This window comes from Cygnus atratus, chromosome 16 (assembly GCF_013377495.2).
Source record: "Cygnus atratus isolate AKBS03 ecotype Queensland, Australia chromosome 16, CAtr_DNAZoo_HiC_assembly, whole genome shotgun sequence".
Lineage (NCBI taxonomy): Eukaryota > Metazoa > Chordata > Aves > Anseriformes > Anatidae > Cygnus > Cygnus atratus.
Window position 1 is genome coordinate 11,559,627 of NC_066377.1, and position 27,080 is coordinate 11,586,706.

Consider the following 27,080-nt stretch of genomic DNA (forward strand, 5'->3'; position numbering starts at 1 on the left):
CCTGGTCAGGCCAATTAACTCAATGCCTTTCTTTTGGAAATAACCATTGTGCTGTGAAGCTTCAGAAGAAACTCCTATCACCCCAACAGCAGAAGCCATGACGTCTGCATAATGATACAAATTAAAAGCCCATACTGCCTGGAACGGCAACCAGCTGAAACAACACGGGGGAATTGGCTCTGACAATACTGCTGCTTCGTGCTACTCGTTCCCAGCCAGCACAGCACATAAGCAGTCATGATCAACAAGCACGGAGGTAAAGAAAAAGGAAGGAAATAAAATATGAAGTAGAAGTGTTCGATATGATGACCAAAAATAAAGTCCAAGCCCAAGTATCGGATACTATTTTGCATCTTTACATTGAGTGCAGGTACATCTCTCTTCAGCCTTAAGGGGCTGAGCACCTATTTATCCCTCAGCAGACAGGCCAGGGGACTGGCAGCACCTTACGCTGGGAAAACCCAGCCCTGCCAACTCGGTACAGCAGCCTGCAGCCCTCACCCACGTCACGTCCATCGGTCAGTACGAACATCAGACCTGGGTGTGTTCCGGCACTGCTCTCGGAAGGAGCTACACCAGAAGGAAGGCTTCCGGAGCCCTGTAACGTCCTTGCTGGGGGGCGCAGCCAGAGCTGGCATGGGTTCGGAGCACGCTCGCTTACGCCGAGCATGAATACGGCTGCTAACAGCAAGAGCCAGGAAGAGCAAAGTCACAAACTGGCCAGAAATATTCTGGCTGCTTTCATGTAGGGAAAACAGAAAAAGAAAAAATGGAAAACAAAACCAGAAACGGTTCATCAGATAGTAATAGCTAGCTAAAAACAAAAACCACAGTCACTTAAGGCTCGCGCACAGCGATGTTTCTGGGGCACTCACCTCCTGTTTTTGTTTCAATTAAGACAAAAGCAGGGCTGTGTGTTTTTTTTTCTTCCTTTTTTTATTTAAAAGAAAAAAAGAAAAAAACAACCAACAAAGAACAAAGAACTACTAACCATCACCAAAGGCCAAACCAGGCCCCAAGCCCAGCAGTGGGTGGGCAGCCTGCACCCAACGGATGCAGCCACCCATAGGAGCTTTACTGGGCTCACTGGGAGGCCTTTCTGATGTGTGCAACCCGCCAATTCACTTCCACAGCTCTCCCCAAACCACATTCAACTTTGCTTTCATCGCATCCAGGTCCCTTCTTCCCTGCTGGAGGAGACCTCTAAGACCTGCACTCCTCCTACATCGTTTCATCCCCTTCATTCCTGATTTCGCCATGGTCACATTGATGCTGCTCAATGCCCACACAGCAGCTGGACCAGAAGCAGCAGGGCTTATTCTTGTTTGGGAAGGGAGAAGGAACATCCCACATACTTTGCAGGAAGAAAAGGAGAAACAGGATGGGTGAGATCCAAGCTTCTCAACTGGTCACCTGCAGCTCCAAGGGGAGAATTGCTCTTATTTGCAAGTTGGTGTTAAATAGTCTCTGTTGAATAAAAAAAAAACACCTTATGTGCATTCTGCTTCATCTTTAGTTCTACCTGGCAAAGCCTTGGTCTGCTGGGTCTTGGGGCAGAAAATCAGAACTGGAAGAAAGACTGAGAAAAAAGCAGAAGAGGGATGAGCTGAGCACTACAAAGCAGCAACGCAATGAGTCTGAAATGAAAGCAAGCATGGTTTCTTGCCCCAGCCCTCCAGCTCTCCATTCATCATCATTTTCACCACTTTTCTTACAGCTTCATGACACCGACAAGGACAAGAGTGGAGTGGGAACAGTGCTGTATTTTGGGGCATTTGAAGGCCAGCAGCATCGGTGGGGCAGCACAGTGACAGACACGGCCACATTCCCTCTGCTGCAGGGACATCCCGGTCACCAGCACACACCAGTCATCTCTACCCAGGTGCTGTCCTACACCCAACACGCATCCTGGGACGTCTCATAGCCCACTGCATCTTCTGCCATCCTCCATCCATGCCCAAAGCATCCATGCCTGGAAGCATCCGGTTCTGACTTCCATCAGAGACAGGGATTTAACAGAGTTATCCTAAGCTGCACCAAACTATAGCTATGTTCAAATCCTAGAAATTCCCCAGGTTCTGCATCTTAACCTCGGTTCATTTTACATCAAAAAGAGGCCCTTCTTATACATCCCACCTGAAAAATAATGAGAGAGAGAGAGAGAGAAAGAGGCAGCCAGAGAATGAAGCCTTCCTTCCTCCTCCCCGTCAATATTTTATCACAGCAAACACCTGCCATGCAAACAGCCCTGGGAGAAACAGAAGGTTCGTGGAACTGCCTCAACTGCAACACAGACACCACAGGAAACAAAACAACCTGCACAAGCAGAAGAGCCACGCTGCAGCACAGCCCACAGAGCACATGTTTGTGAGCTTCGGAGGGAGATGAGACAAATTCTGCTTTTTTTGCTGACGAGGGGGTACGACTGCTTTGTCCCCACTGATTTTGGTTATGACTTCTTCAAAGGGGCTTGCAAGCAGTGGAAAATCTTCTCCAGATAGGCTCAGCTTTGGGGGTGAACGCACTAGTCAAAGGCAGAAAAGTCACTGTCTGCAATGAGTCACGAAACTTGCAGGTTTGGCACTAGGAACCTCCCTCTGAAATCACCAGGATTCACAGCGAGATGCTGCATGGGGACAAAAGACATCAAAGAACAAGCAACACGGAGAGCCATTCATGCTTTCCTCTGAAAGATTCAGATTGCAGGAGCTGATCAATCCCCCCTGTCCAGCCAGGCAGCACTCAAAAAAATTACTAAGTGCAACTTTTACTGAGTCTGATCCGTGTGGGAAACTTTCCCACCACTGCATCTCACCTGTGAAACACCAGCGGTCCTGGGAAGCGGCTGTGCTGCTGCTGGGATGACACTTCTGGGGAGTCACCGCTTTTTTATTATAGAGCACGCAGGGATCAGAGAGACTGGAGGTTATTATTTCTGTTTGAGATGTGATTTCAGGCTGTGAGGACAATTTTAGAGTGCAGAAGCCTGAAATAACTCCATAGGCCAAATGTATGACTTGTAACAGAACTATCATGCTCACTTGTCATTTTACTAAAGACCCACAAGACCCCATGACTTATACATGCACCGGAGGTGTCAGTCCCAGGAGCTAAAAGCATCAGTGTCGGAGAGGCCAGTGTTCATTTTGTCTCAGTAGGGTTTTTAAGCCAGCAGATGCCATAGTGGGACAGCTCTTCTCCACAGCCACACGCCACCGGCTGGCTGCTGGAGCCATGCTGGGTCAGCCCCAGGAAGAGGGCAGCACCACGCAATGCACAGCACCTCCAGAGGGTGCTGGATGCTCCAGTGCCCGCATGCGACCAGGGAGACCGTCGCGTAGTGCACGTCTTGTACATCATCATCTCCTGGGCAGGAAGCTGTGCAGCACCTCGCTTCGTGGCACCCATCTCTGCTGGCTTTTTTCTCTCCCATTGCAACCATCCACCTCGATCCTCTCCCCCCAGCCTGTCTCCGTGGCCAGTGCATGAGAAAAATACCCATTTTGAATGGGTATGGAAAGGCAGGACAAATACCAGGCCGTGTTTTTTTGATGTGCTACACACTCGGCGGTGCTGATAGGAGCTTGAAAGACCGTGGCACATTCTGGGTAGAGACATGCCCTTTTCTGGAAACTGGATTTGTAAATCTCAGGACACAGCCTCGTGTCATACCTGGAGCAATGTCACTTGGGCTTGTGCAGGGACAACACGTGCATGTGTCCACGGTGCTGGCTCATATGGAAGGATCTTTTTGGGTACACCATGGGGATAAGAAAAAGTCCCTCTTGGTTAACACTATTTTATCATGGCTATAAAAAAATATTACCAAACGTGAAATTGCCGTCACTGACTGCATGAAGTCCATCTGCTGCAAGAATCGCCGCTGTATCGGTAACGCACGCCCTCCCCTCTCCTGCTCATAAAACAGCCCCTTCGCTGCGAGATCTCTCCCCAGCACATGCAGCATGGGGATAAGACCAAGCTGTACTATATAGGAAATATTGAGAAATCCAGTCTTGTTGGTAGAGGGATCCTTTCTAAGCATGAAAACCACACAGCCATGATTGATGGAGCGGCTACACTTTCAAACACTTAGCTCACGCAGACAATCCCAAAAGCCAGGAACGGAGCCCATAAGTGAGCACGTACAACCGTCTGCAGAGACAAGGGTTAACAATCTTATCTGGGGTCACCAGAAGAAATTCCAAGTAAAACCCACAGCACGCAGATTTCCTGCTTTCTAACCCAATGCCCTATTTATACCTCTCTTTCTTCACAATGCCAGTGACAGCTTTTTCCTCGCTTACAGGCATGTTTCCTGCTTCTTGAGTTGTGACTTTCATTTGTAGCTCATTTCCATAACCTCAGAAATAGAGTTTCAATGGAAGTGTTAAATGTACTGATAAATTCTTCTCGAATCTTAAAGCTATTGGCAGAGAGAATGGGGGCAATTTACCCTGTATCAGCCAATTGAAAATTATATATTTCAAAATCCTTTACCCGAACGCAGCAAGGTTTATCTCTGGCTGATAAGGTAATGCCTTAGCTGCTGGTGAGACAAATAACAGAGCCAATTTCCAAAACACAAAGTCCCCAGTAGGATGGCAAATAGGCTCATCTGTGCCCAGTGACCTTCACGGTCTTCATGGTTAATCGCAGAGTGCAGGCACTAACTCCATGATCGCACACGGGCACTGCCCCAGAGCAGCACCTAGCCATCCCTCACCGCTGTCTTCTTCATCCCCACCTTGCTGGGATGGACGAAGCATTTTTCTGCACGTCGCTTGCATATTTACCAGGAGCAAAGCACAGTCCTGCTGCACACCACAACCCCTATTCCCCATTAAAAAGAGCAAAAGAGAGGAAAAAGAGAGAGAAAGAGAAAAAAGACGGTCTCATCCAGTCCTTCTCCCTGCCAGAGCATCCTCAGAAACCCTGCCTGAGCACACTGCACTAAATAATTAGGACACATGGGGGGACTAAAAGTAAAGAAAGAATAAAGCAGAGATTTGCTGCAACATTTCCACTTCGATGGAGTTGGAAACAAGACACAAGTTGCCTGTTCTGGAACTGAACGCGGCTGCAACCAGAAGCCTGGGATATGGCCAGGGAAGGAGGCGAGCGGGGAGGAAAACACAGACATCACCATGCATTGGTGTTACAGTTTCAAGGTCGGACATGGAAAGGGAGAAGAGAGATGGGAGCTGCCTTTCAGCAGCAGGGAGAGCAGGAGCCTGGGCAAGGGAGGACACAAAGAGCGAGGGGCCCGATCTGGGTACGGGTGAAGCAGGGGGCATGGGGAGGCAGAACCTCCAGGCTGATGCACTTGAAACAAGACGAAGCCATGTGCCAGGAGCATCCTGTGGGAAGCAGCCCAGGCCAGGCTGCCTGCCTCCAGACGAAGCCATCTCCTCCTCTAACATCACTCACAGCGCACACAGCTCAGCCAAACATCTCACAGAAAGCTAAGACACCAGAATCCAGAAGTGTGAGGTCCCTGGTACTGCAGCCACCCAACGTGGGGAGCCCAGGGCAAGGACACAAGCTCTGCCACGAGTCAGTGGTGCATCCTCGCCCTTCTTCGAAAGCTCTCGGAGGTATACACCCATATACGTTCATCAAAGCGATGCGTCACCAAGACCGAAACGGCGTTATTTCAAAAATTAAGCTGAACTTGAACCTGAGAAGCAAGGGGACAGGACCAGACAATAAAGCAAGCATCTGACCGCAGCTGAGCTGCTCCCATGTCCTGCTTGCACACAGAAACACAGGCAGCTCTGTGCCCCCTATAAAATATTTGTGCATCCTACATAATTTAGAAACCCATTAAATAACTTGACTCCCCTATTTTTTCATAGCAGCCAATTCCATGAATTTTGCATTGAATAAAAATTTAGCAATCATAGCAGTTGCTAATTTCTGTGCTGTGCTCAGAGCAGCCTTTCACTTCCCCATAATGATTTTAAAACATTATCCTGCTGTTTCCTTTTTTCTATGCCTGGCATTGAAGAGCTCTGCAAAGTATTTGAATAGTGCTGCTCTGGAAAAAAAATAATCTGTAAGGGAGAAAAAATTAAATTCAATCATCACTTTACCCTCTGTGAACTGTGAAAGTCTTGGGAACATGAAAAGGTGCTTTCTAAAGGATGTTAAGCATTCAAAAGATTAGGCTGCAATGTGCAATTAAATGTGTTCCACAAACCTTTGTCAGAGCACCCAAAACCTCACTTCTGCATGAACTTCAAATCCTCCCACTGGGAGCTTGTTCAAGTGGTTTACTTTAAACCTGTACTTCAGATATTCCGTACCTTTCACTTTTATAATTCTTCAGCATATGCTAACATTGGCAGAGTTAATAGTAACTGACTAATTTTAAACCCTATGATTACTGGAGCTGATTTATATAGTAGCTTCACTTCACAATACTGTGAATCATGCACACAGTAATTGCCAAGTTCAATTTTAGCTCTGTCATACTGAAGCATTAGTTTTTATGCCTCAGCTGTTGCCTTCTCCATGCTGTAGAGGTAAGTTGATAATGCAGTAGGTTTTGCTGTTAAATATCATAATATTATGATACCCCATGTCAGATTCTTACAAGCTTTGTGAGCTGTGCATCATCTATTAACTAAATACTTTATTAAAGGACTGGTTTGAAAAGGCTCTATTCTAATTTAGCTCAGAACAGTGAATACTGGGGGAAAAAAAAGAAAAAAAAAGAAAAAAAAAACCATAATGATTTAATTCGCCACCAGAACTGACTTGGTGGAGAAAAACACACAAAACACTCATCATCATCAAAGCTTGGTGGTGGGAGATGCAAAGGGATTGAACCAGAGCCTGTTCAGCCAGCACTGGGACCAGACAAGCCCCCACCTCCACCAGTGCACTCCGGATTAGCTCCCTTAAATCCTGCTGACCCCTCCTAAGGGTAAAAGGGGCCTGGCACCCCTCTAAGCACTGCCAGGAGCTGTTTTACCCCCAAAGCAGGTAACTTCATTATACAAAGCTGGGCATGACCAATAATCTCCTAATAGCACTTATACTCACTCACCTCTCCGGCTTCACGCTTAAAGATTTTATTTTTTAAATGAAATCTGTTCATATCGATTGTAACAAGTGTGGGGGAACCAGAACTGCCTCCTTTTCCCATTCACATGCGCCGTTGATGCTTAAGATCAGTCTTCTGGTAATGTGAGCTGAAGTCCCTGGCTGTCACAGAGAGCTTCAGGCCATCGAGGGATGCTCCAGGCACTGCCCATGGGATGGGGCCTGGGCACCACCTCTGTGCCAGGCAGGAATTTCCCTCCGGGTATGGCCAGGGCAGAGGAGCGGGTGTCCAGGGCTGGTGATTTTTGCAATCCTTTGAACAAAAGGAGCGCAATGCAACAGAAACATCACCTGCCTTCACACTGACCTGTCTTCATCCCCAGGTGGAGGCAGAGATCCCAGCCCAGGCCACCACCTATGCACTGGGGACTGGGACCCCCGGCGATGGCACCGCTCAGGCTGCGGCTGGCCACTTGCCAGACGGGGGAGATCGGAGAATCGGAGAGTGGCTCCGGTTGGAAGGGACCTCAAAGCCCACCCAGCTCCAACCCCCTGCCATGGGCAGGGACACCACCCACTGCATCAGGTTGCCCAGGGCCTCGTGCAACCTGGCCTTGAATCCCTCCAGGGATGGGGCGTCCACAGCCTCTCTGGGCAGCCTGTGCCAGGGCCTCACCACCCTCTGAGTGAAGAATTTCCTCCTAACCTCTAATCTACATCTCCCCTCTTTTAGTTTTAAAACCATTCCCCTCATCCTGTCATTATCTATCTGAGTAAAAAGTTGCTCTCCATCTTTTCAGAAGCCCCCTTCAAGTACTGACAAGCTGCAATGAGGTCCCCCCGGAGCCTTCTCCTCGCCAGGCTGAACAGCCCCAGCTCTCTGAGCCTTTCTTCACAGAAGAGGTGCTCCAGCCCTCTGGGCATCTTCACAGCCTCCTCTGGACCCACTTCAACAGCCCCACATCCTCCTGGTGCTGGGGGCCCCAAGTGCTCCAAGCGGAGATGGCCTCTCTCAGTTTATTCTTCCCAAATAAACACGGGACAGACGTGTTCCTGCCAGAGCCACCATCAGCATGGGTCTTGCTCCAGCTCTGGAGTTCACGTGTCAGCTACTCAGCAAAACCCATGCAGGCAGCAGTTACCGCTTCAGCAGCCACCTTTCTATTTACCCTCTTGTCATTGCCCCAGTGAGATGACTGTGGAAGTGGATGAACTTCTTTTTTATAGTTTTTTCCCCCGGTTTTCCAAAAGGAAAGGTGGTGACGTTCCAAAAGGAACGAGGTGACGTGCTGAAGAGAAAACCTCCTGCAAGCCTGGAACTGCTCGTGGAGCAGCGCCCGCCCCGCTTGTGGCCATTTCGGAGGAGGAGGCACAACGTTTCACACGGGGAGAGAGAAAGGGGAAGGAAGAAGATGAACATTTAACCAAGCATGTAGTCACCAGGAGGAAGGAACAGGATTCATGAAATTTTCAGCTTTGGTGATTTTGGTAAAGCCATAAACCACATGCCTTGTGAAGAATACATCACAAGCGAATCAAGCAGGGAATCTGGAGGTGGGCCTGATACTCTGACATCTGAAGCCCCCTTTTGCAGCCCACCAGGAGTGCCAGACCAGTCCCATTTCTTTTAGGGCTCCTTCTGAAGGCAGCACTGCTGGAAGGCCACGTCCTGATGTAAACTGCTGGTGGCTGCACCAGGCCATGCGTAATGCGGCTGTAGCAGGCTGCTGGCATCTACACCCCCAGGGACCTCCTGGAGCTAAAGGAGAGCCTAAACCACGCTTTCTCACTTACATTTTCTTCAGGACCATCCTTGACCTGGTGTTTGCTCAGTGCCTGGTAGAATCCATTCTGGCCAACTGGACCACACGTAGTTGCAGTAAGACCTCAGCTCAGTTTTTGCAGTTCCCTACATTCAGACAAAGCCTTGCACCCCCAGCAGCCCCAAGCAAAGCCAGCAGAGCTCCCCCTGCCTGTGCAGGGCTGGGACTTACCATGCGCTTGCCTGCGAAGCAGCTGGGCAGGGTTGCACCCTCCAGGCACCTCCCTGCCACGTCGGCAAGGGCTGGAGGAGCTCACTCAGCTCCCATCACCAACCAAGTCACTTCACGGCTTCACACCACCCCTCGCAGAGCTGTTTCCCACTGGGACAAGAGGGTACAGCAAAGGGGCCCTGCCGCATGCAGCAGGGGGAACCCAGCCCGGCACCAGCAGCACACACCTTGCACCGAACCCGGTCAGGATCTAATCCCTCCTCCAGGATATCCGAGTCATTCCCACCTGTTTTACAACTGGAGATAATGAACCAACTGCAATGTGAAGTTCAAAATAAAACGGTGACACCTTTGCACAAAGAGATCTTGACTTCTCTTTTTAATGCTTTTAGTTGCTTTTAAAGTGTCACTCACTGCGCTGAAAACAAAACCAAACTAAAAATGGCCTCGTTACTGTACGGGAAAGGAAAAGAAGCAAGCAGGTGGCCTTGACTGCACGAGCCTCTTACCGCAGCATTATGTTACTAAACCGAATGTTTACACAGGTCTGAAAATTTGTTTGCAGTGAGCATGTAGACAGCAGTGCTACCAGATGTTGTTCTCCTAATATTTGCTATATTACATCATTGGATACCGCTGGAAAACCAACCTGTGCCAAACTCTCCGAGGCCTCAGCTTGCTGTGCATGCATCTGCAGCTCCAGAGAGCTGCCTCCTGGACACAGCTTGGACCTGGGTGCACAGACACCTCCCGTGGTCAGGGCTGTGCGTGCAGACAGGCTGCTGGGGGTGCAAGCCACCCCGCACCACCAGCAGCTATTTATGCAGTTACGGACACACAGAGCCGCGGCAGCAAGAACTTTCCTGCTCATCCCACCACGAGATGTCACATTTAGGCAGAGTTAGAAAAAAAGGCAAAAACTAGAAAACCCCCAAATGCAAGCAAGAGTTGGTGCTTCTCCTCCTCGGGTTCATTGACCTGTATCAGGCTCCCTCATCACAGTGCCCAGTGAGCTCCGGCGTCAGATACAAAAGCTTTAACCATTTTGCTGGGACGAGATGCTGCTCCTCCTCCCTGGGGTGAGCAGAGGGAGGAGAGAAGGAAAGGAGCATAAAGAATTACATCAAAAAACGCATTTCCCACCCGGCCTGTGGAGACTTGCACTGCACGTCCCCACATCACGCTGTCAGCTGAAGCACCAGCCCCGCCGGGGCTTACCTGCTCCACTCCACACTCAACTATCGTAACCCCAAAGTGCTTTAAAACAATATTCCTCTTATTGAGATGTTACAGCAACCATTATTTTCATGTTTAAGCTAAGCAAACACAAAGGTAATTCTATTGTAAACAAACTGCCATCACCACAAGAAAATTCTCCTCCACCATATGGTAAACTTAACTGTACTTCTTGCTCTTCCCGGAGACATACTCATTGGCAAACACCAGCCTGTGCAGCAGCATGATGAAGAAACTGCAAGACACTGCCCTTAAAATCTTCTTGCTTAACAAAGTTAAGAAAGTTCTGTTTAATGTATATTTAATTTCGAGCTCTCTTTCTCCCTTTCTAGAAAAGCATCATTCCAATGACATTATTTCTAAATTACTCCCAAGCATTATGTTCTTGAAAGTACTCCCAGCTGTCTGTGACTTATCACTGGGCTTCCTTTTTCCTACCCATCCCACCAGCATCTCCAATGGTCTGGAGGAGACTGCGATTGCTGCTTACAGCCATGTAAATCCAAAGCCACTCCAAGGAAGCAAACGGAGTTGCTCCACGCAGAGCTCTGGTCATTGCATCCTCTACGCCACCACGCTACTTGTTCAGACCATCCCTGACTTCAGCCCTGTTGTACCGGGTCTGTAACTTCAAATTACACTCAGGATAAGAGCACCTGGCCCGTGCTTGCACTAACAGCGCTCGCCTTGGTGAGGAACACAAGCTACAGAGTGCAGGGAGCTCCGCAGCAGGAGCCTTCGCTTGCCACGCTGCTCTGGCAGCCGCCGCTGGACGGGCTCTGCAGGGCGCGGACACCAGGCGCACCGGCTGGCTCTTACACCTCCAGAGCTACCGAGTGGTTATTGAGCACTTGCCATAAGCTTGTATGGTGGGGCCACCATGCCCTCAGATTCCCCAAGCTTCCAAGACAAGCTTTGCATGAGCACATTGGCCTCTTTGGTCAAAAAGGCTTATGTGCCTCTTTACACACATCCCCGTGATTTTTAAACATCAGATTTGACGAGCAGCATGAAGATACCTGCTGCTCACAGGCTCGCTTTCTCTTCTGAAGCATCCTGAAGCTGCCACCATGGCCACCACAGAGGTGGTTCCTCTGCAGGGAAGCTCAGAGCCAAGGTTTGTGGGTGGCATGGAGCCTCGAGACGGCCAAGCCGCTTCGCACAAGCACCCCCAGGGTCAGGGCTCCAAACAAGGCTCCAGGGCGTGCACTCATGTCTAAAAGCCCCAAATGCCAAAGTTGCATTGCGTGATGCTTTTTTCCTCTCTCTGCCTCGCCAGCTTCTGCAGATGCTTTGGACAGGGCACATCTTCAGCAGCAACAACCCCACGGTGCACTGCCCCGGTTTATAAAGCTCTTCTGTGGCAGAGGCCCCACAGCAGCCCCCCCTGCGCTCCCAGCAGCTCCTCAAGAACTTCATTTGACCATGCCCGACGCAGAGACGCAGAAGTCTCTCATGATCTCCCACCACCACCAGGACAGATGCTCAGTGCTGCTGCCTTGTGCTGGGCACGTCCCCAGAAACACGGCGGAGTCGTGCTCCCTCCCACAGCCCCAGCAGGATGCCCAGCATCGGGCACAGCAGTGCTGGGGTCAGTCACAGCACCAGTCCTCAGCCCAAACGGTGGCACCACGGGGCTTGATGCTCCTCGGAAGCCAGGCTTTTGGTGCTGGGGCACTGTGTAGAAGCACGCTCTGGAGTCTCTCCATCCCTGTGGTCATGCTGTGGGGTGCATCTAGAAGGCCCACTAGCTGCCAGAGGCTGCCATCATCATCTTCTTTAACCCTCAGCCCCACAGCCAGGACACCACGGAAGAAAAACCAACCAGAAACCAACCAACCAGCCAGGACGCCAACACAGCACCAGCTGGACCCAGCCACTGAACCCCAGTGCATAGCTGCACCCATTCCACGTCATCTCTAGGTCGAGAGATGGCATTTGGGGCTGACACTCAAGCAGCCGATGAGCACTGACAGCATCCTGCACACACGGATCCATCGACGGTGAACAACTCGTGGCCACGCCGCAGTGGACAGGGTCATCACACCTCCTGCCAAGAGGTAGGGGCGTGCCCTTGGCACTTTTACTCTGTGGCACTGTGGGTTAATTGGATGCTGCGACAGGAACAGATGTACAGCTATCTTCAGTATTCATCAGCCTGATAAAGGTTAATTCATTAGCCAGGAGAGACAAGTTCTGCCTTCATTTACACCTCCACAGAGTCACCAGCTTGGAGGAGGTTTCAGAAATGAAACCCGGGCAAATTTTATCAATGAATTCAAATCTTGAGCTAAATCAGGAGGAGGAATGGATTTACCCTAATCCCCTCCCAACATCCATCAGCATCACCTGCCAGTTCTGCAGGATTTAATCTCCCCCTAATCTCTCACAAACAGTGGAGTATGTGGGGAGGAGGCTGGGCACACAGCAATGGTGGTTTTCTCTCTCTCTTCAATTTTGGCTGCCAAATCACATTAAGAAGCACTTAGAAATTCATTAAGGTCTCTGCTAGCATCACTTCCCAGGTAAACAACCGGTTGCAACTGAGAGAGTGCACGCTCCCGAGGAGGTCCCACGCAATTTGGCACAGGAGAAGAGGTCCCCATCCAGCACTTCTGTAGGAATCCAGCATCTCCAGGAAGGTGCTCAGGAGCTCAAATCCCATCGGTTGGCTGGCAGCAAGCACAGGGACCACGCAGCCAGGCTTTGCCCTGCGGGGAGCAGCGGGGTGGAGACGCAATGATCCACATTAGGTGCTTGCAAGAAACCACGCACATAGCACCCGCCAACGCTGCTGCAAACCCAACAGCAGAAACAGAGACCCCAGTGCCAAGAACGAGCTCTGATGCACGGGTATCGCGCTCTAGAAACAGCTTAAATCCCAGCCCTGAGTGGCTTACGGGGTGTTTTCATGCCTCCCACTGAAAAAGCCAGCAAGAAGGGGGATATTGGCTCAGATCGCCGTGGATAACGTGGCCGGTGGCTGCTCACCTCGGGGGGATGCTGAGCCAAGGCAACACGTGGCACGACGTGCCTGATGGCAGCGGAGTCAGCGCGGGTGCGAATCCCATCCGGCACGTGTAGGAGCCCCCGGAGCAGAGCGTTAGCTTGCGATTCTAGGTTTACATAACACCGCCAAGCGATTTTGGCAGAAACAATTGTTATTAGCAAGGGAAAGGAAGCATCAGGAACAGCCGGCAGAGCAAAGAGGCACCTCTTGCGGCAGCCCTCGGGCTACAGAAAAAAATAACACATGTAACAGAAGAAACACTTGGACAACAGGGAGGAAGAGAGGAAACCTCCCCAAAGGGAATTTGCAGCACAGATGAGCAGGGAATTAAGCTTTCCCTTTTTCACCTCCCTCCCACCCGCTCGGACTACGCTTTGTGCCTTGTTAAGGCGCTCCGTCAAGCCTGCGCCACTTAAACACACCAAAGGGAAAATGATCTCACACAGGGCCCCAAACTGGGAGGTCTAAGCAGCTCCTGCTGAGCCGCCTCGGCCCCGTGGACGCCAATTGTGGAGCTCAGCGGTGCTCAGGCAAGGACACAACACACTTGTGGCCTGGCTCCGCCGCTGCATTGGGAGAAGCACCTCCACCTGCAGGAGCTGCGCTCGGAAAGGCTCAGCATCCAACCATGCAAACTTCACGTTGTAAATTTAAAGCCAATTCAGCCTGCATTGTGCTGGATTAGTACTATTTGACCTTGAGTTTATCTCCAAACTAGCACAGCACAAAGGAAGCTGGGTCTCCCCGTTGGCTCCTCCAGGGTCTCCAGCTGTGGCCGAAGGGACAAGGCCACCAGTTTTGGGTGGCCCAGCTAGTCCCTGTCCATGCTACACTGTCACTGGGAGCAGCCAAGATGCGCACAGCCATGCTCAGAGGGCAGGATGTCAGCCACCAGCCCCATTTCACAGCACCCAAGGATCTCTGGCCCCTCAGTGCTCTGGCGTGGTGATCTAGTGGTGGGACAAGGCGTAACAGATCTTCAGAAACCTCCACATCCCACATCCTTCCAGCTGTAACTGCACTAAGCAAAGAGGCAGCCTGCTCTTGAGACCTGGTTTTGCCAAGCAGAGGATCCCTCCCAGGCTGGCACCTTCCCCACACTTATGGCACGATGACAGTGACACAAGCCCTAGATCCACGAGCTCGCTCTTCTTATCTCTGAGCGGGATTTTGGCATTCCCAACATGCTGCCCACGATTTACAACTTTGGGAGCAAACAAGAAGCTCCAGATGAGTTTCAGAACATCATAAGACACCTCCACAAAACAAAAGGATGTTGATATTCACGTTTCCCAGATACCTGACTTTAAGCAGTGCCGTTCAGCAGCCAGGAACTAGATCTTTGGCTTCATATGGAGGACAGTTCTGGAGAGGACTTAAAATGAATCAAGCACAGTTCACAGCAGAAATATTTCCATGATACACTTGGATTTGCTTTTTCTGCAACGATCTTATTTTGACAATGACTACCTCATCTTTACTTGTAGAGCCTCCCTGTATTTCCTGTAAAACCATACTCCCTCTCTGGCCAGGGAGCTTATAAAGTGCCCAACAGTTGTACCTGAAATTGGGCATGTTCAACATCACATTGTTTAGTGTGCAGCAGCTCACATTCAGGAAGGCAGCCCCTAGATATCACCAACACCACGATGAAGATGGGCTTTCAGTCCAGCTGGACATGGCTGGAATATTACAAAGGGACTTTGGGTGACTCCGGTACAGCCTGCAGCATCAGCAGTCACACACACGGGGTGGCATCGCGGTGCCACGCAAGCTGCAAGTGGGAGAAGCTGCACAGTTCTGTACTAGGCTGCCCTTGTTTCTAGCTCGTCACTTATTTCCTCTCAAACTCTCTCACTGTGACCTTTCCAGCCCCCAAAATGAAATGAAACCCTCCACTGCAATACAAATAGTAACACTTTTAGGGAAAGGATGCCAGAAGCGCCCCTGGAGTCTGTAACCTGGATGCCTGCTCCTGCAAGATGTGTTTCTAAATCTCAGTCAATATTGCTTGTTTTCCGAGGAAGGAGGCACTTCACATTTTAGTAATTCTAACTAAAGCCCTTTTTATTGCAACCTTGCAATTTAGCATTGGACTGCAGCCGTCGCCAGCAGGACTCTCACTTTATTGGACCTGCATCCCAAGGCTCTCAGGTAGTGTGGGCTGGATGTAGATGTTTTTCTCTTCTGCCATCTCAGTAGTGGAAGGTGCCACTGGAATTATTTTAAATACACTTCTGGAGGTCCCTTCCAACCTATATTTTATGTTTTTAAACACATCTTTGTTTCATTTGTGCTCTCACATAAATTTGGGACCCCACTTCCACAGGTGACTGAAGTTACATATGGCGATCCCTACCAGGGTGTGCACCACCGCCCCCCCCCCCAAAAAAAAAAGCTCACTACATGCCAACCACCTTACTTAAATTGCTGCAAGTTTATGAAGCTCAACAGACCATTTTGATAACATTTTTCCCCTCTCCAAAATCAAAGAGTGGAAAAAACTGTTTTAAAATTGTTCTCAAAAAGCCTACACACTGGTCTGACTTCAATCAAGCAGTTAAAGACTCCACGCGTAGATTGGCACGGGCACGGCAGAACTCCCTCGTTTGCAAACAGACAGCCACCCACAATTAATTTGCCACCTTGACACAGAAATGCAGGTTGTCAATTAATAAAAAAGCACACGCCACTTGTCTTTGGTTCCCTTTGTGACCTGCAGCCTTTCCTTCTGGGCAGGCTTTTTATCTTAAGGCAAAACAAAAAAAAAAACAACCTACCACTTAATAATGAAAACATGACTCCGGTTTTCTTGGCATCTAATAAATGTTGTTCTCAGCTTTAGCAGATTTATCAGGTTTAAAACCACCATGTCGCCAACATCCGTCTGGGGTAGAGGAGACCAGACCATAATTCCAGCACAGGTTCCTAAATATACACAGATTGAAGCCCGGGTGACCTCACTGTCTGGCTGCAGGGTCAGATCCATGGCTCTGCTGGAAGGTTTTTCTTCTGCTTTCAAGGGCCGTTTGATCTTCAATCAACAATGCTTATCAGCAGTAAAGTCTGCCAGCCATTCCCCAAAGTTTGGTATTTTTAACAGCACATTCTTCTTCTCCTTTGAATGCTATCTAGAGACAAGATAACGCATCGGGGGAAAAAGTTGCCTCCCCGGGCTGAACGCCGACAAACAGGGCAGGATCCCACCAGGAAGCACAAACGCTTCCCGGTGCTACAACAGACCCCAGCTTCTCTGGTTCATGTTTCCCCCCCGCCACAGCATTTCTGCTTTTTCTTCTTCGGGTGAAATCCAAGCACTTTCATCACCCACTGCATAAGCTGGGACAGACCAAGATAATTTAATTGTCTCCATGCAAAATTTCCCATAAAAATTTCCTGAAGTCGTGTCTATGCTGTCCAAGTTTCTGTTCCGTTACGGGCCCTGGGGCACACGCTGCCCCCTTCTGATGCCAGGGGCTAGACACCAAGTTCCCGAGACTCCCTAAAAACGCACCTCCCGTGGGGCTGCTCCCCCAGGGCAGGCTCGCCCCGACCAGTGCGGTGCTCCCAGTGCCAATGAAAGATGAGAGACACAGAACACATTTAAACGGTTTTATTTTTTTTATTTATTTTTGACATGGTTTACCTTTGTTTTAGGGTTCAGTAACTGATGAAGTGGGAAGTCTTAATTCCACGCCTGGCTTGCACGGAACCCTTTCAGAGATGTTAAAGAGGAGCTCCACACCTCTGGGAGAAAGAAGCTTTTTGGGCAGCCTCGTGCTCCGCATGCCCCTCTTCAGAGAGCTGGGTCTTCTCAGTGCTTGGGGTGACCCGAAGCCTTCACAGGAACCCCCAAATCCCTCAGGTACCCCAAAATAACCCACTGCTTCTGGAAATGGAGGCCAAGAGCAGTTTTTGCCAGGCTAAACGGCCGAGCCACAACACAGCCCTTATCTTGCAGCTCCGACCACAAGCGCACGAGTGCACAGGCTCCACCCTGCAAACAAAAGGGGACGCGGAGGAAGAGGATGGTTTGCTCTGAAGGGGAGAGCAGAGGAAGAGTGCGGTGTGCACGCAGACAGAGAAAGGGGACGGAGCCTCCCGGATGAATCCAGATGGGAATGGAAACTCTGAGTCATCGGGCAGTTTTGTGGGAAGAAAACCTGCTAATGTGATCCAGCTAACCTGATAAAGGAGCGCTCCTCGCTCCCACCCTGCCTGGGAACAGGTCCCACCTCGCCACCTCCCTCTTCTGGCCCCTGCCAGGTTAGGAGCTCAACAGAAATGCAGAAAAATTGCACCATGAGAGCAAGAGGCCTGGTGCTTAAACCAACAGAAATATATATGTGTATGTATATATAAAAATCTCCATTTTAAACAGTTGTGCAACGCAGCCCCTGGTGACCAGGCTATAATTAGAGGTCAAGCAGCTGCCTCAGCCCCAGAGTCACCCCATTTCCTCCAATAAGGCTCCTCCGAAGCTGCGTGCAGCCACCAGCACCAGCCGGCTCTCAAATCGTCTTTCCAGAATAACAATTACGGGTAGAGGGCCCTAATTTAACACTTAGCTAACAGACGCACTGGCCACAGAGCTGGGCTGAAATCGCGCAGTCGTCAGGAAGAGATTTAATTATATCTGCAGAGGTCAACCAATCTACGCACGAGATTACGGCGGAGGAGAGATTCTGTGGCATAATGCAAAGATTTCGCCTGCAGGCGACGCAGCAGCCAGTGCCATTTTTCAAAGAAGAAATGGCATCCATCAGAACAAAACTATCAGAAGGAAACAATAGAAAGAAGCAGGAGAGGGGGATGCGGATGATTAAAATATTTAAACCTGGCCACATGAGTGCAAAGCCAAGCAATTCTGCACAGTTTTCAAACACTTTTTTTAGTAAAAAATGGTGTGATTGGGGTTTGTTTCAGTAAGTTTTGTTGCAAGATTCCCCCCCCCCTGCTGCAGCTGAGCCATGTGTCCCCAACATAAGCTTTAATCATATGAAAACGCATACGGAAAATCATGAAGGTAGAACATTTGAGTTCAAGCCTCCAATTAGGAGTCTATGGCACCAAAGCTGGAATCGTGCTAACACTTTACCCCGGCTTTAGAAATGCAGAATAAAATACAAGGAAGAGACTGGGAACATGGTATGCAACAGCTTCACACAGAAGCTTTGCACTCTCTGGATGGAAAATTGTCAAGGAAAACACATTAGCAGTACAATAACTTAATTTTAATGTAGAGCTGTTAGGAAAACACAATTATATGCTTCATTTACACTGAAAGATATAACCCAACTTATGGTAAAAGCATTTAGAGCTCATTTTGTTAAACAAAAAAATAAATTAGTAGGATGAGCACAAAGGTAACAGGGGAAGTTCAGCAGCGAGGGGGGATATCACACCCTGGGGCAGCAGGGTCCTCACCTCCTGCTCCCTACACCTGGTGGCAGAGCGGTGCCACACGAAGGCAGAACAAAACCTGAGTTTTTTTCTTGAAATGCTGCAGAAATACCACGATGACAACTGCCAGGCAAGGAGTTAGAGGCACCCGTCCTTCCAACCAGCTGGAGCAGAGCCCCACAAGAGCTCTGCAAGGGCTGCTGGCACCCTGCCTCCCACCACCAGGGCCAGCAGCAGCCCCGCACTGCATGGCCACGGGATGCTCCGTCCCAAATATGAAGACAATATGATTTCCCAACAGAAACAGTTTCCCCATTACGGATGTATAAAGCCGATCCCCATGCCTGCTGCAAGCTCAGAGGTACGGACTAAGTCCAGAGCGATTCATGAATTTACACCATGGTTATGGATGTGTAACATGCCACGATTTAAAGGACAATGTTTATAATCGATTTGAAGCATCATAAAAAGATCAAAGAAACTAGTGAGATTTTGATCCTGAATTTTCAGACTCTTGATGCTTGCTGTTCTATGGGGACTTTCATGGATCAGGCCCTTAACAGTGTTATTCACAACTAAGCCTTACAAACATGTTGCTGTATACAAGCCAGACTGGTCTTCAAAATATCTCAGTTATTCCAAGAACAACCAGATTAAAGCCTTCCTTCTGTGCTTACACATAGAACAACAATTTCTGTGAATGGACGGACATTCATTATTCAGCTCCGAATCCTGGACTTAACGACCAAGGTAAAATTAAGCTTCAAATGCTTTCTGTACTGCAAACCATCAAAGATTGCTCCGGAGAAAGCAGGGTCGTCCCACCAAGTGGCTCAAGCGCTGTTCAGAGGAAGCCCTTGCCCATACTCAGGACCTAAAATCCACATTTTGCAAATCAGCAGGAGCTGCCTGCCAAATGAGAATAAAATGGGCCCCAAATTAAAAGTTTGCAGGGCTTTGTTCCCCATCCAAAATCCTCCATCTCCAAAGAAAGATTTTCTACTTCAAAAACGGAGTTGGCTTAGAAAGTAAAGAGGAAAAGAATATATTTTATCTTCCAGCATGGCAAAGCAGTTCTGGAACAGAGAAAAAGGGACCGTGTTTATCGCTGCAATTTACAAGTTACAGTAAAAGTCAAACCAAAACAGAATGTTCTGCAGCGATGTACTCATTGCATTGACCTGGGCTCAGAGCAGCATCCCATTTCTGAAGGGTTCTTAGAAGAAGAAGAGAGCCTTGGTTGCAGATTAATACCCATCGCATGACTAGCGGATTTTAGTTATCCATAATTTATGACGGTGTATCGGCAAAATAGTTTCTCTCCATTTATCAGCCGAAGAGGTAAAGCACGGGGGTGTTTGAAGCTGCAGAGCGACAGAGCCCTGTCAGAAAGATCCAGGACAGGTTTCGGCGGTGCTGTTGCTTCCTGCAGATACGCTACAGGGTTAATGGCTCTGTGTTAGATGCCGGAGTTCCCGAGGACCCCGGGCATTCCCAGTGTCACAGCAGCCCGCTCCTTCCACAGAGATCCAGTATTCCCAGGCTGGGTCCTGCTCCTCCCCCCCATCAATCATTGCCCTAAGTAGAAATCTAGCATCGTGCTAACCAAGCTCGATCAACAAAACACCAGAAGCAACTAAGAATTTGTACTTAAATCTCTAAGAGGGAGATGTTGATTCACGCCCCAGATTTGCTCCACGTTTGCACAGGATCACTCCTCGCACACCGCAGCACAGCAGTGCTGCACGCACCTCGCTCAGGCAGGATCCCTGCTGCACGCCTCCCTCGCAAAAGTGATTTTGCCCAGGCTGAGAACAAAAACCTCTCTCTCATACTTAGGAACCACACCTAATTCAAGGCCTCAAAAATCCTTCCATGCTAATAATTCAGCTAGCAGACTAGATACTGTCGCTGCAGCTCTGGTAGGAGCAGGATGAGCCCCTATGTTACTAGACTGCATTTTTTTTTCCCCCCATGGTTTACTTCTTGTGAACCATAAATGCAAAAGGTCTCTCTAGATTTGAAGTGGGAAAAATCTCCAACTTTTCACAAAGCAACCGGAGGGATGTGAAGACATCCCACCAGGGCCCGACGCTTACGCGGTGCACAACCACGCCGCCTTGCCCTTGTAACACCACTGCAGCACCCAGGCACCAGCCTGGCCCCAGCAAAGCTTCATCTCCCCAGGCAGGGAGCAGGAGGCAGATCTGCAGCTGGCACCAGTGTCCCAGGAAAAAAAGGAGGTGTAAAAAGGGGTTTTAGACCCAGATTTAAGAGAGGAATCTGGAACAGAGGTAGGTGCACAAGACAGCTGATAGCCACAGCTGGTGTGGTTCTGATGAGGGCTCCTTTTGGAGATGGCATCACTTTGAGCTGAACCTCCCCAGCCCTTTGCGGCTGCTGCAGAGGCACAACCTGACACTGAAATGGTCCCAACAAAAGAGTGGGGCCTGGATCCAACCCACGGGAAGGGACTGGCATCCTGGTGTGGAAAACGCTCACTGCTATGTGCTCTAGGGAAGCTTTCACTCCGTTATTGCCTCCACGCACCAGGCTGAGCCTGGCACCCAGTACAATCCTAAAACTCCAGATGGGGAGCATCAGTCCTCCCTGCAGCAGCACCAGGCTCTGGGAAGTTTGGGGTTTGCTCCTCTTCCCACTCACCACGGCCTCCAGCAGGGCAGGATGCTCCACGTGGGTCACCCATGATGGAGACTTGGAAAGCTGGGGAGCCCTTCTGCCACCAACATGCCCAGAGCATAAAAACTCCTCGTTAAATGCGGTCAGCAGGTCAAGAGGCTCCTTTCCACCCATTTCCAAAGGTGTGCAACCTTTCACCCCATGCCCCTGGGGTCGGACCCCAGCACACGCTGCAGGTAGGCACTGGCGTTTTGGCTGCCCCTACGAGGGGAAATAAGGGCGGTGAGAGGAAAGGTGAAAATTCAACCCGGAGGGAGGCCTTGGCTGGATGCATACTCCCCATTTCATTATCCCTCGAAACATCCCTCGTCCATTAAAAATGGAAATTCTGGCACTTAACAGGCACCTCCGTAGCTGCAAAGAGAAATCGCGGCTTGCCGCAGCGCGCAGATGAGATCGGAAATCTCACGGTAACAATATCACATTCGACAAGCACACGAAACAATTCTGTTAACGTCTCGGGATGCTCTGGGCTACAGCGCGGCTCCCTGCGAGCTCCCTGCCTTTGGGCAAAGCGCCTGCCGGCTCCGGGCAAGTTATTCACACGCAGTGACACTGCGCACACCCTCCCGGCGTTCCCTAAACAAACGAATAAACACAGCAGCCCATCGGGAGCAAAAAGCTGAACCCGAACAAGACAAGCACTTTAAATCAGAGGGCTTTGAAGCCCCTCCATAAACGCCGCCTCGCTCCTGCAGCATCGCCCCGGCTCAGCAGGGATCCTGCCAGCACGCTCCGGGGGCCGAAAGCACTGCGCGGCCGTGCTGCTCTGCTCTTGGGATAGAGCAGAGCCCACGATTTCATACAGCCCTGTATGAGAACTTCCCAGTTTTCCACTTCACCCTCCCCTTCTCCGTGGAATTTTACAAGTGGAAATGTTTCGAGGCAGACTGTGTCTTACTTAGCCCGGCTCCGGGCCAAGATGCCAGCACGGAGCAGGAGCGCAGGGGTAGGGACCAGCAGGAGTTTTTGGAGCTTCGCTGAAGGTCCCGCACGGCTCCGAGGATGCGCGTGTGCTCAGACAGCGCTTGCTGCAGCGGGCACGAGGTGAGAGCGTGCCGGTGGGCATATGCAGCTTGCAACGGCCCTACAAGCTCTCCGGAGCGAAGGCTGCAGGCACAGCAGGCGATACGGGCAGCACCACCGCCCCTCAGCACTGGGGCTGGGACTGCCAGACCTGCGCTCGGTCGAGAGAACAAAGTCAACCCGTTTCGTCTCTGGCTCCGTTCCAGCAGCCTCATCCCACAGACAAACGTGCACCGCTGCGCATAAGCAAATGACATTTGATAACTCAGAAAAAGAGAAAGAAAAAAAAAAAAAAAGAGCACCCTGAATATCAGAAAAGGGTAAGTCGTTTCCTTTCTTCCTCCCGCTGTCTTAAGATCCTCTGTAGCAGTGACAACAGCAGCATCTGGTGGCAGTGGTCAGTACCTTGGGTGCTCCTCTCCAGTGTCCCATCCACCCGCGCCAGCACCAGCGCGGACCCGTCTCCCGGCGTCCCGGCTGCACTGGCTGGAGCCCTGGGGAGGAGGCTTCCTCCAGCCTCCCCGTGAGCGGCCCCGCGACGCCTCTCCTGCCACACGCACGAGCAGGCACCCGCGGATCGATCGGGACTAATCCGGGACTAATCTCAGGGATTCAGGCCACGGATGAGCCCGCACTCCCCAAGGCTCAGGCAGGAGATGCAGGGGGGGACACCAGGACGGGGCAGCCCCATGCCACAGGCCTGCTCCAGTGCTGCCTGCCCGACCTCAGGGAGGAACACCGGAACGTAAACTAAACCACATTCACATCTCAAAACTTCTTGGGAAAATCGAGTTCCTAAAGCCTGCAGGATTTGGGGGTGGCCGCAGCTCACGGAAGCACAAGCTCGTGTGATCCCGGACCTCCGGCGTTCGCACACTTTATCGGCTGACGTCTCAGCGGCACGGATAACCTGCTCCCAGGGGGCCCGGCTCTCGTTAGTGTTTTGAGAGCATATTTAGCATTTTAAGAGCAACGGCAGTGATAATGAAACAGTTTGAAACTAGCAGTACGCGGATACAGAAGAAATCAATTTAAGTTGTTTCCTTTCAGGATAATCAAGCATCTCAAAATAAATGAGAACTATTAGGTTTACTCCAACTTAATAAATAGAGACAAATAACCCCAGTGACAGAGCACGGTTAAATACACATCCCGACGCATGAAGATGAATTCGCTGCAGCGGGGAAGCCACCCAGCTTTCCTCCTGCTTCTTCACAAAGAGTTCGATCCCGAAGTAGCACAACAGCGAGATGAGCCGAGGGCACCCTCGGCCGCGGTCCCGCCGCAGGAGCCTTTCTCCCTTTATTAACTTTTTTCGGGGCGATTCCCGGGATTCGGCCCGCCGGGACGCAGGCACTGGGGGCTGAGGCCGGGACCCTCCCTCCGACCGGCTCTGCGCCCTCCGGCTTTGTTGCTCTTCTCCTCGGCACCCGGCCGGCGGTCCTGGCGGAGAACTCTGCATGCCCCCCGCCCAGCACCCTGGCCCCTTCCCTTCGCCTTCCCCCGGCTGAAGGATATTTCCTAGGGCTCCTCCAGCGCTCTCCAACGTCCGTCCCCCCCCCCCCCCCCCCCGCCGCGGATCCCTCTCGCGGCTGCGGGAAAAGGGAACCCGCGGCGCGGGGCGCGCAGGGAGCGCGGGGCCGGGGGGCAGCTCCGGACCCCCCCCGGCCCGGCCCCGCAGCCAGCGGCGGCCCCGCTCCCGCATACCCCGCTCCGAAAACCCCGCAAAGCGCCCGACAACAGCAAGCAGCCCGTGAACCGCTCCGAGAGAAACACTCCCGGAGGGAAAACACGAACCAGACCCAATCGCTCCCAAACCAACGAAAGCAACCGCTCCCCCCCGCCCCCTCCCCCCCCCCCCACCCCCCCCCGCCCCGGCCGCCCCGCAGAGCCCCGCACGGCCCCGAGCGCTCCCCCCCCGGCGGTGCCGCTCGCAGCAGGCAGCGGCTCCGGGCGCCTCCTCCGCGGCGGCCCCGGGGCGAAGCGAAGCGAAGCGGGGCAGCAGCCGCCGCTCTCCTCGCCGCTTCCCGGCCACTTTTAAAATTCCCTCCCGCCGCCGCCAGCACTTTTTCCACCCGCCCGGCGAGAAGTTGCGGGACCTCGGCGGGACGCTCCGGAGCAGCCCCACGATCCCCGCGCGCGTGTGTCCCTCCCCGCCCCCCCCCCCAGCCTCATTCACCCCGACCCTTTACCTTGTTGCAGTGATAATAATCCAGCGGCCCCAAGCAGGGGGGGTCAGCGCCGGGCAGGGAACCCACGGCGGTGGGGGCGGAGGGGTAAAACCTAACGTCCATGCCGGGGCTGCGGGCGGCGGCAGGCGGGGGCTCCAGCGGGCATGGACCCGGCTGCGGCGGCGGCGGTGCCTCTGGCGCGGGGGGCGGGGAGAGGGCGGGAGGCGGCGGAGGCGGCGGCGGCGGCGGCGGGGGGGCGGGCGGCGGCCCCCGGCCCGCCCCGCTCCGCACCGCCCCGCTCCGGGGCCGCTATTGTTCGCGGCGGGGCCGGGCGGCGGCTTGCCCCCCCCCCCCCCCCCTCCCTTTCCCCTCCCAGCCCCGCTGCCGGCCGGCGCTGGGACGGCTGGCAAAAAAAATAAAAGGGGTTGGAGCCGGGGGTTGTTCCCCCCTCACCCCCCCACAACGTCCCCTCCGGGGTGGGGGATCGGGGAGGAGGAGGCGCTGTAAAGGTGCGACCCCCCCCCCCCCCCCCCCAACCGTGCCCGGTGGGGCTGGGGAGCTTTGGGAGCGCGCCCCGCTTGGAGCATCGCAGCCCTGCTGCCGGGCCGGGCGCGGGATGGTGCCCGCAGCCCCCCCCCACCCCCCCCGCCCCGCAGTCCTCGGGTGTCCCCTCCAAGCCCCCCCCGCAGAAGGACGCCTCCCGGCCCGGCTCGGCACGACCCCACAGCGGAGAGCTCGCTCCCGAAAGCTCCGCGCTCCCTCCCGCCCACGAACCCCGCTCTCAGCCTCTGCCTCCAGCCTCGGCTCCCCGGGGCCTGGAGAGCGACGGCCCCCGGCCTCCCTTCTCTCCCCGCACCTCTCGGCCTGCCCGCCGGTGGAGGAGCGGCCACCCCCGGCCCAGCCGGCTCACCGGCCGGCCTCCCTCCTGCCTCCCCCCCCCGGCCTCCCTCCGACTGCCCCCGGCCGTGGCTCGCGGGGCCGGCCGGCTCCGGGACCCCAAACATCCCCCACCAGGTCCCTTAGGAAACCAGCCCAGGGCAACCCAACATCATCGACTGAGCTCGTGCGGGATGGGATGCCGCTCCCAGAGACACCGAGCTGCCATAAGCCCTCCGTGAGCTCGCAGACAGCTAGGACAGCGCTGAAAGAGTCACTTTCAGGCAAATTATTAGTGGTAAAGGCTCCTTTTTATTTTGTTTAAACATCATGACTACCGAGACACAGTTGCAACTTGCACCCTGCAGGGCTCTGGGCAGCCCTGCTCTGTCTGGAGCTGGAAAACTGTGCTAAATAAATAGAGGACTCTTCCACAAGGCTCCTTCACTGCGGCAGCGTGGTCAACTCCTGCCAAATTCAGGACTGGGGACGCAGGTTGGGATTTCGAGGGAATGCCAGCTCCAGGAATCCAGTGATTATGTAAAAATCACGGCTCTCATTTAAATTAAAAACAATATTTTAGCCGTCCTGATGGTGGAAAAAAATGATTTGAGGATAAAAATCGATTTGGGCACAAAAACTACTTCACTTTTATTATTATTTTTCCAAACAGTATGATTTTCCTGAAAAGGATTGGTCCTCCTGTGTCTGGCAGGTCGGTTTGCGGGAGTTCTCCATGAGGCAAACTGCTCCCAGGTCTCCTCCTGGTCAAAGGCGTGATGGAGACGCACGATGTTCTGTATAACCGCTTTGCTGACCTGCACTCAGCTGATCCGTGCTTTTCCCACTTTGCACACATCCAGAAAGGGCTGCCGTTCCTCTGTGTTTCAGCAAACACTGCTCAGTCATGTCAAATTCTGGGCTTCGTTATTTTTGTAAAACCCTCCCAAGTATGGTGACTAGTATATTATGAAGTATAAATAATTAAAACTAAATGAGAGTTGTCAAAATAATGGAACAAAGCGTATTTTATGATGCATTATTCTGGCTTGTTTATCCACAAAATTCAGCAATTAGTAAGCAGCCTCTGAGTCATTAGTATGAATTAGCAAGGTTTTACTGTATTATTATCTTTATTAATTATCATAATTATTATATTTCATATAGTGTAGAGACATTGCTAGCAGCTTTACAGTTAAGGCTGAATTGGCTTTTTCACTTAAAGCAGGATTAAATTCTGCTGTTTCCTGAGAAAATGAATGCATTTTGTCACTGAACTTGCGGCATCTCTCGGCAGATACAACCCGGTTTCTTTTCAGTCCCATTCGAACCATTTTAGCAGCTCGCCTTTTCCAAACGTTGCACCAGTTCCTTAATGTCTCCTCAGATCCTCGAAACACGAGATTCACGACAATCACCCCTGACAAAGTTTGCACATTCATCTGCCTTCAGTAGACCTCAAACAGAGACTGATTTGAAAACTCTGGCGTCACAAAGTGTTATTGCTATTAATACCCATAAATGCCTTTTTTTTCTCTCTATACCAAGGGAAGCTGGCAGAGGAGACGATCTCCATCAAACACTCTTGCAGCTCACCTCGGGGACGTCTCCAGT

At 51.7% G+C, this 27,080-nt stretch overlaps 1 protein-coding gene across 1 annotated transcript in view; it reads right to left on the reverse strand.

Moving 5' to 3' along the window:
- The window catches only part of TOX2 (TOX high mobility group box family member 2), a 129,659-nt gene extending 104,946 nt beyond the window's left edge, over positions 1–24,713 (reverse strand). Inside the window, exon 1 of the mRNA XM_035548221.1 lies at positions 24,612–24,713. Within this exon, the coding sequence (XP_035404114.1) occupies positions 24,612–24,713 (102 nt within the window). The remainder of the gene's footprint in view (positions 1–24,611) is intronic.
- Between the last annotated feature and the right edge of the window lie 2,367 nt (positions 24,714–27,080).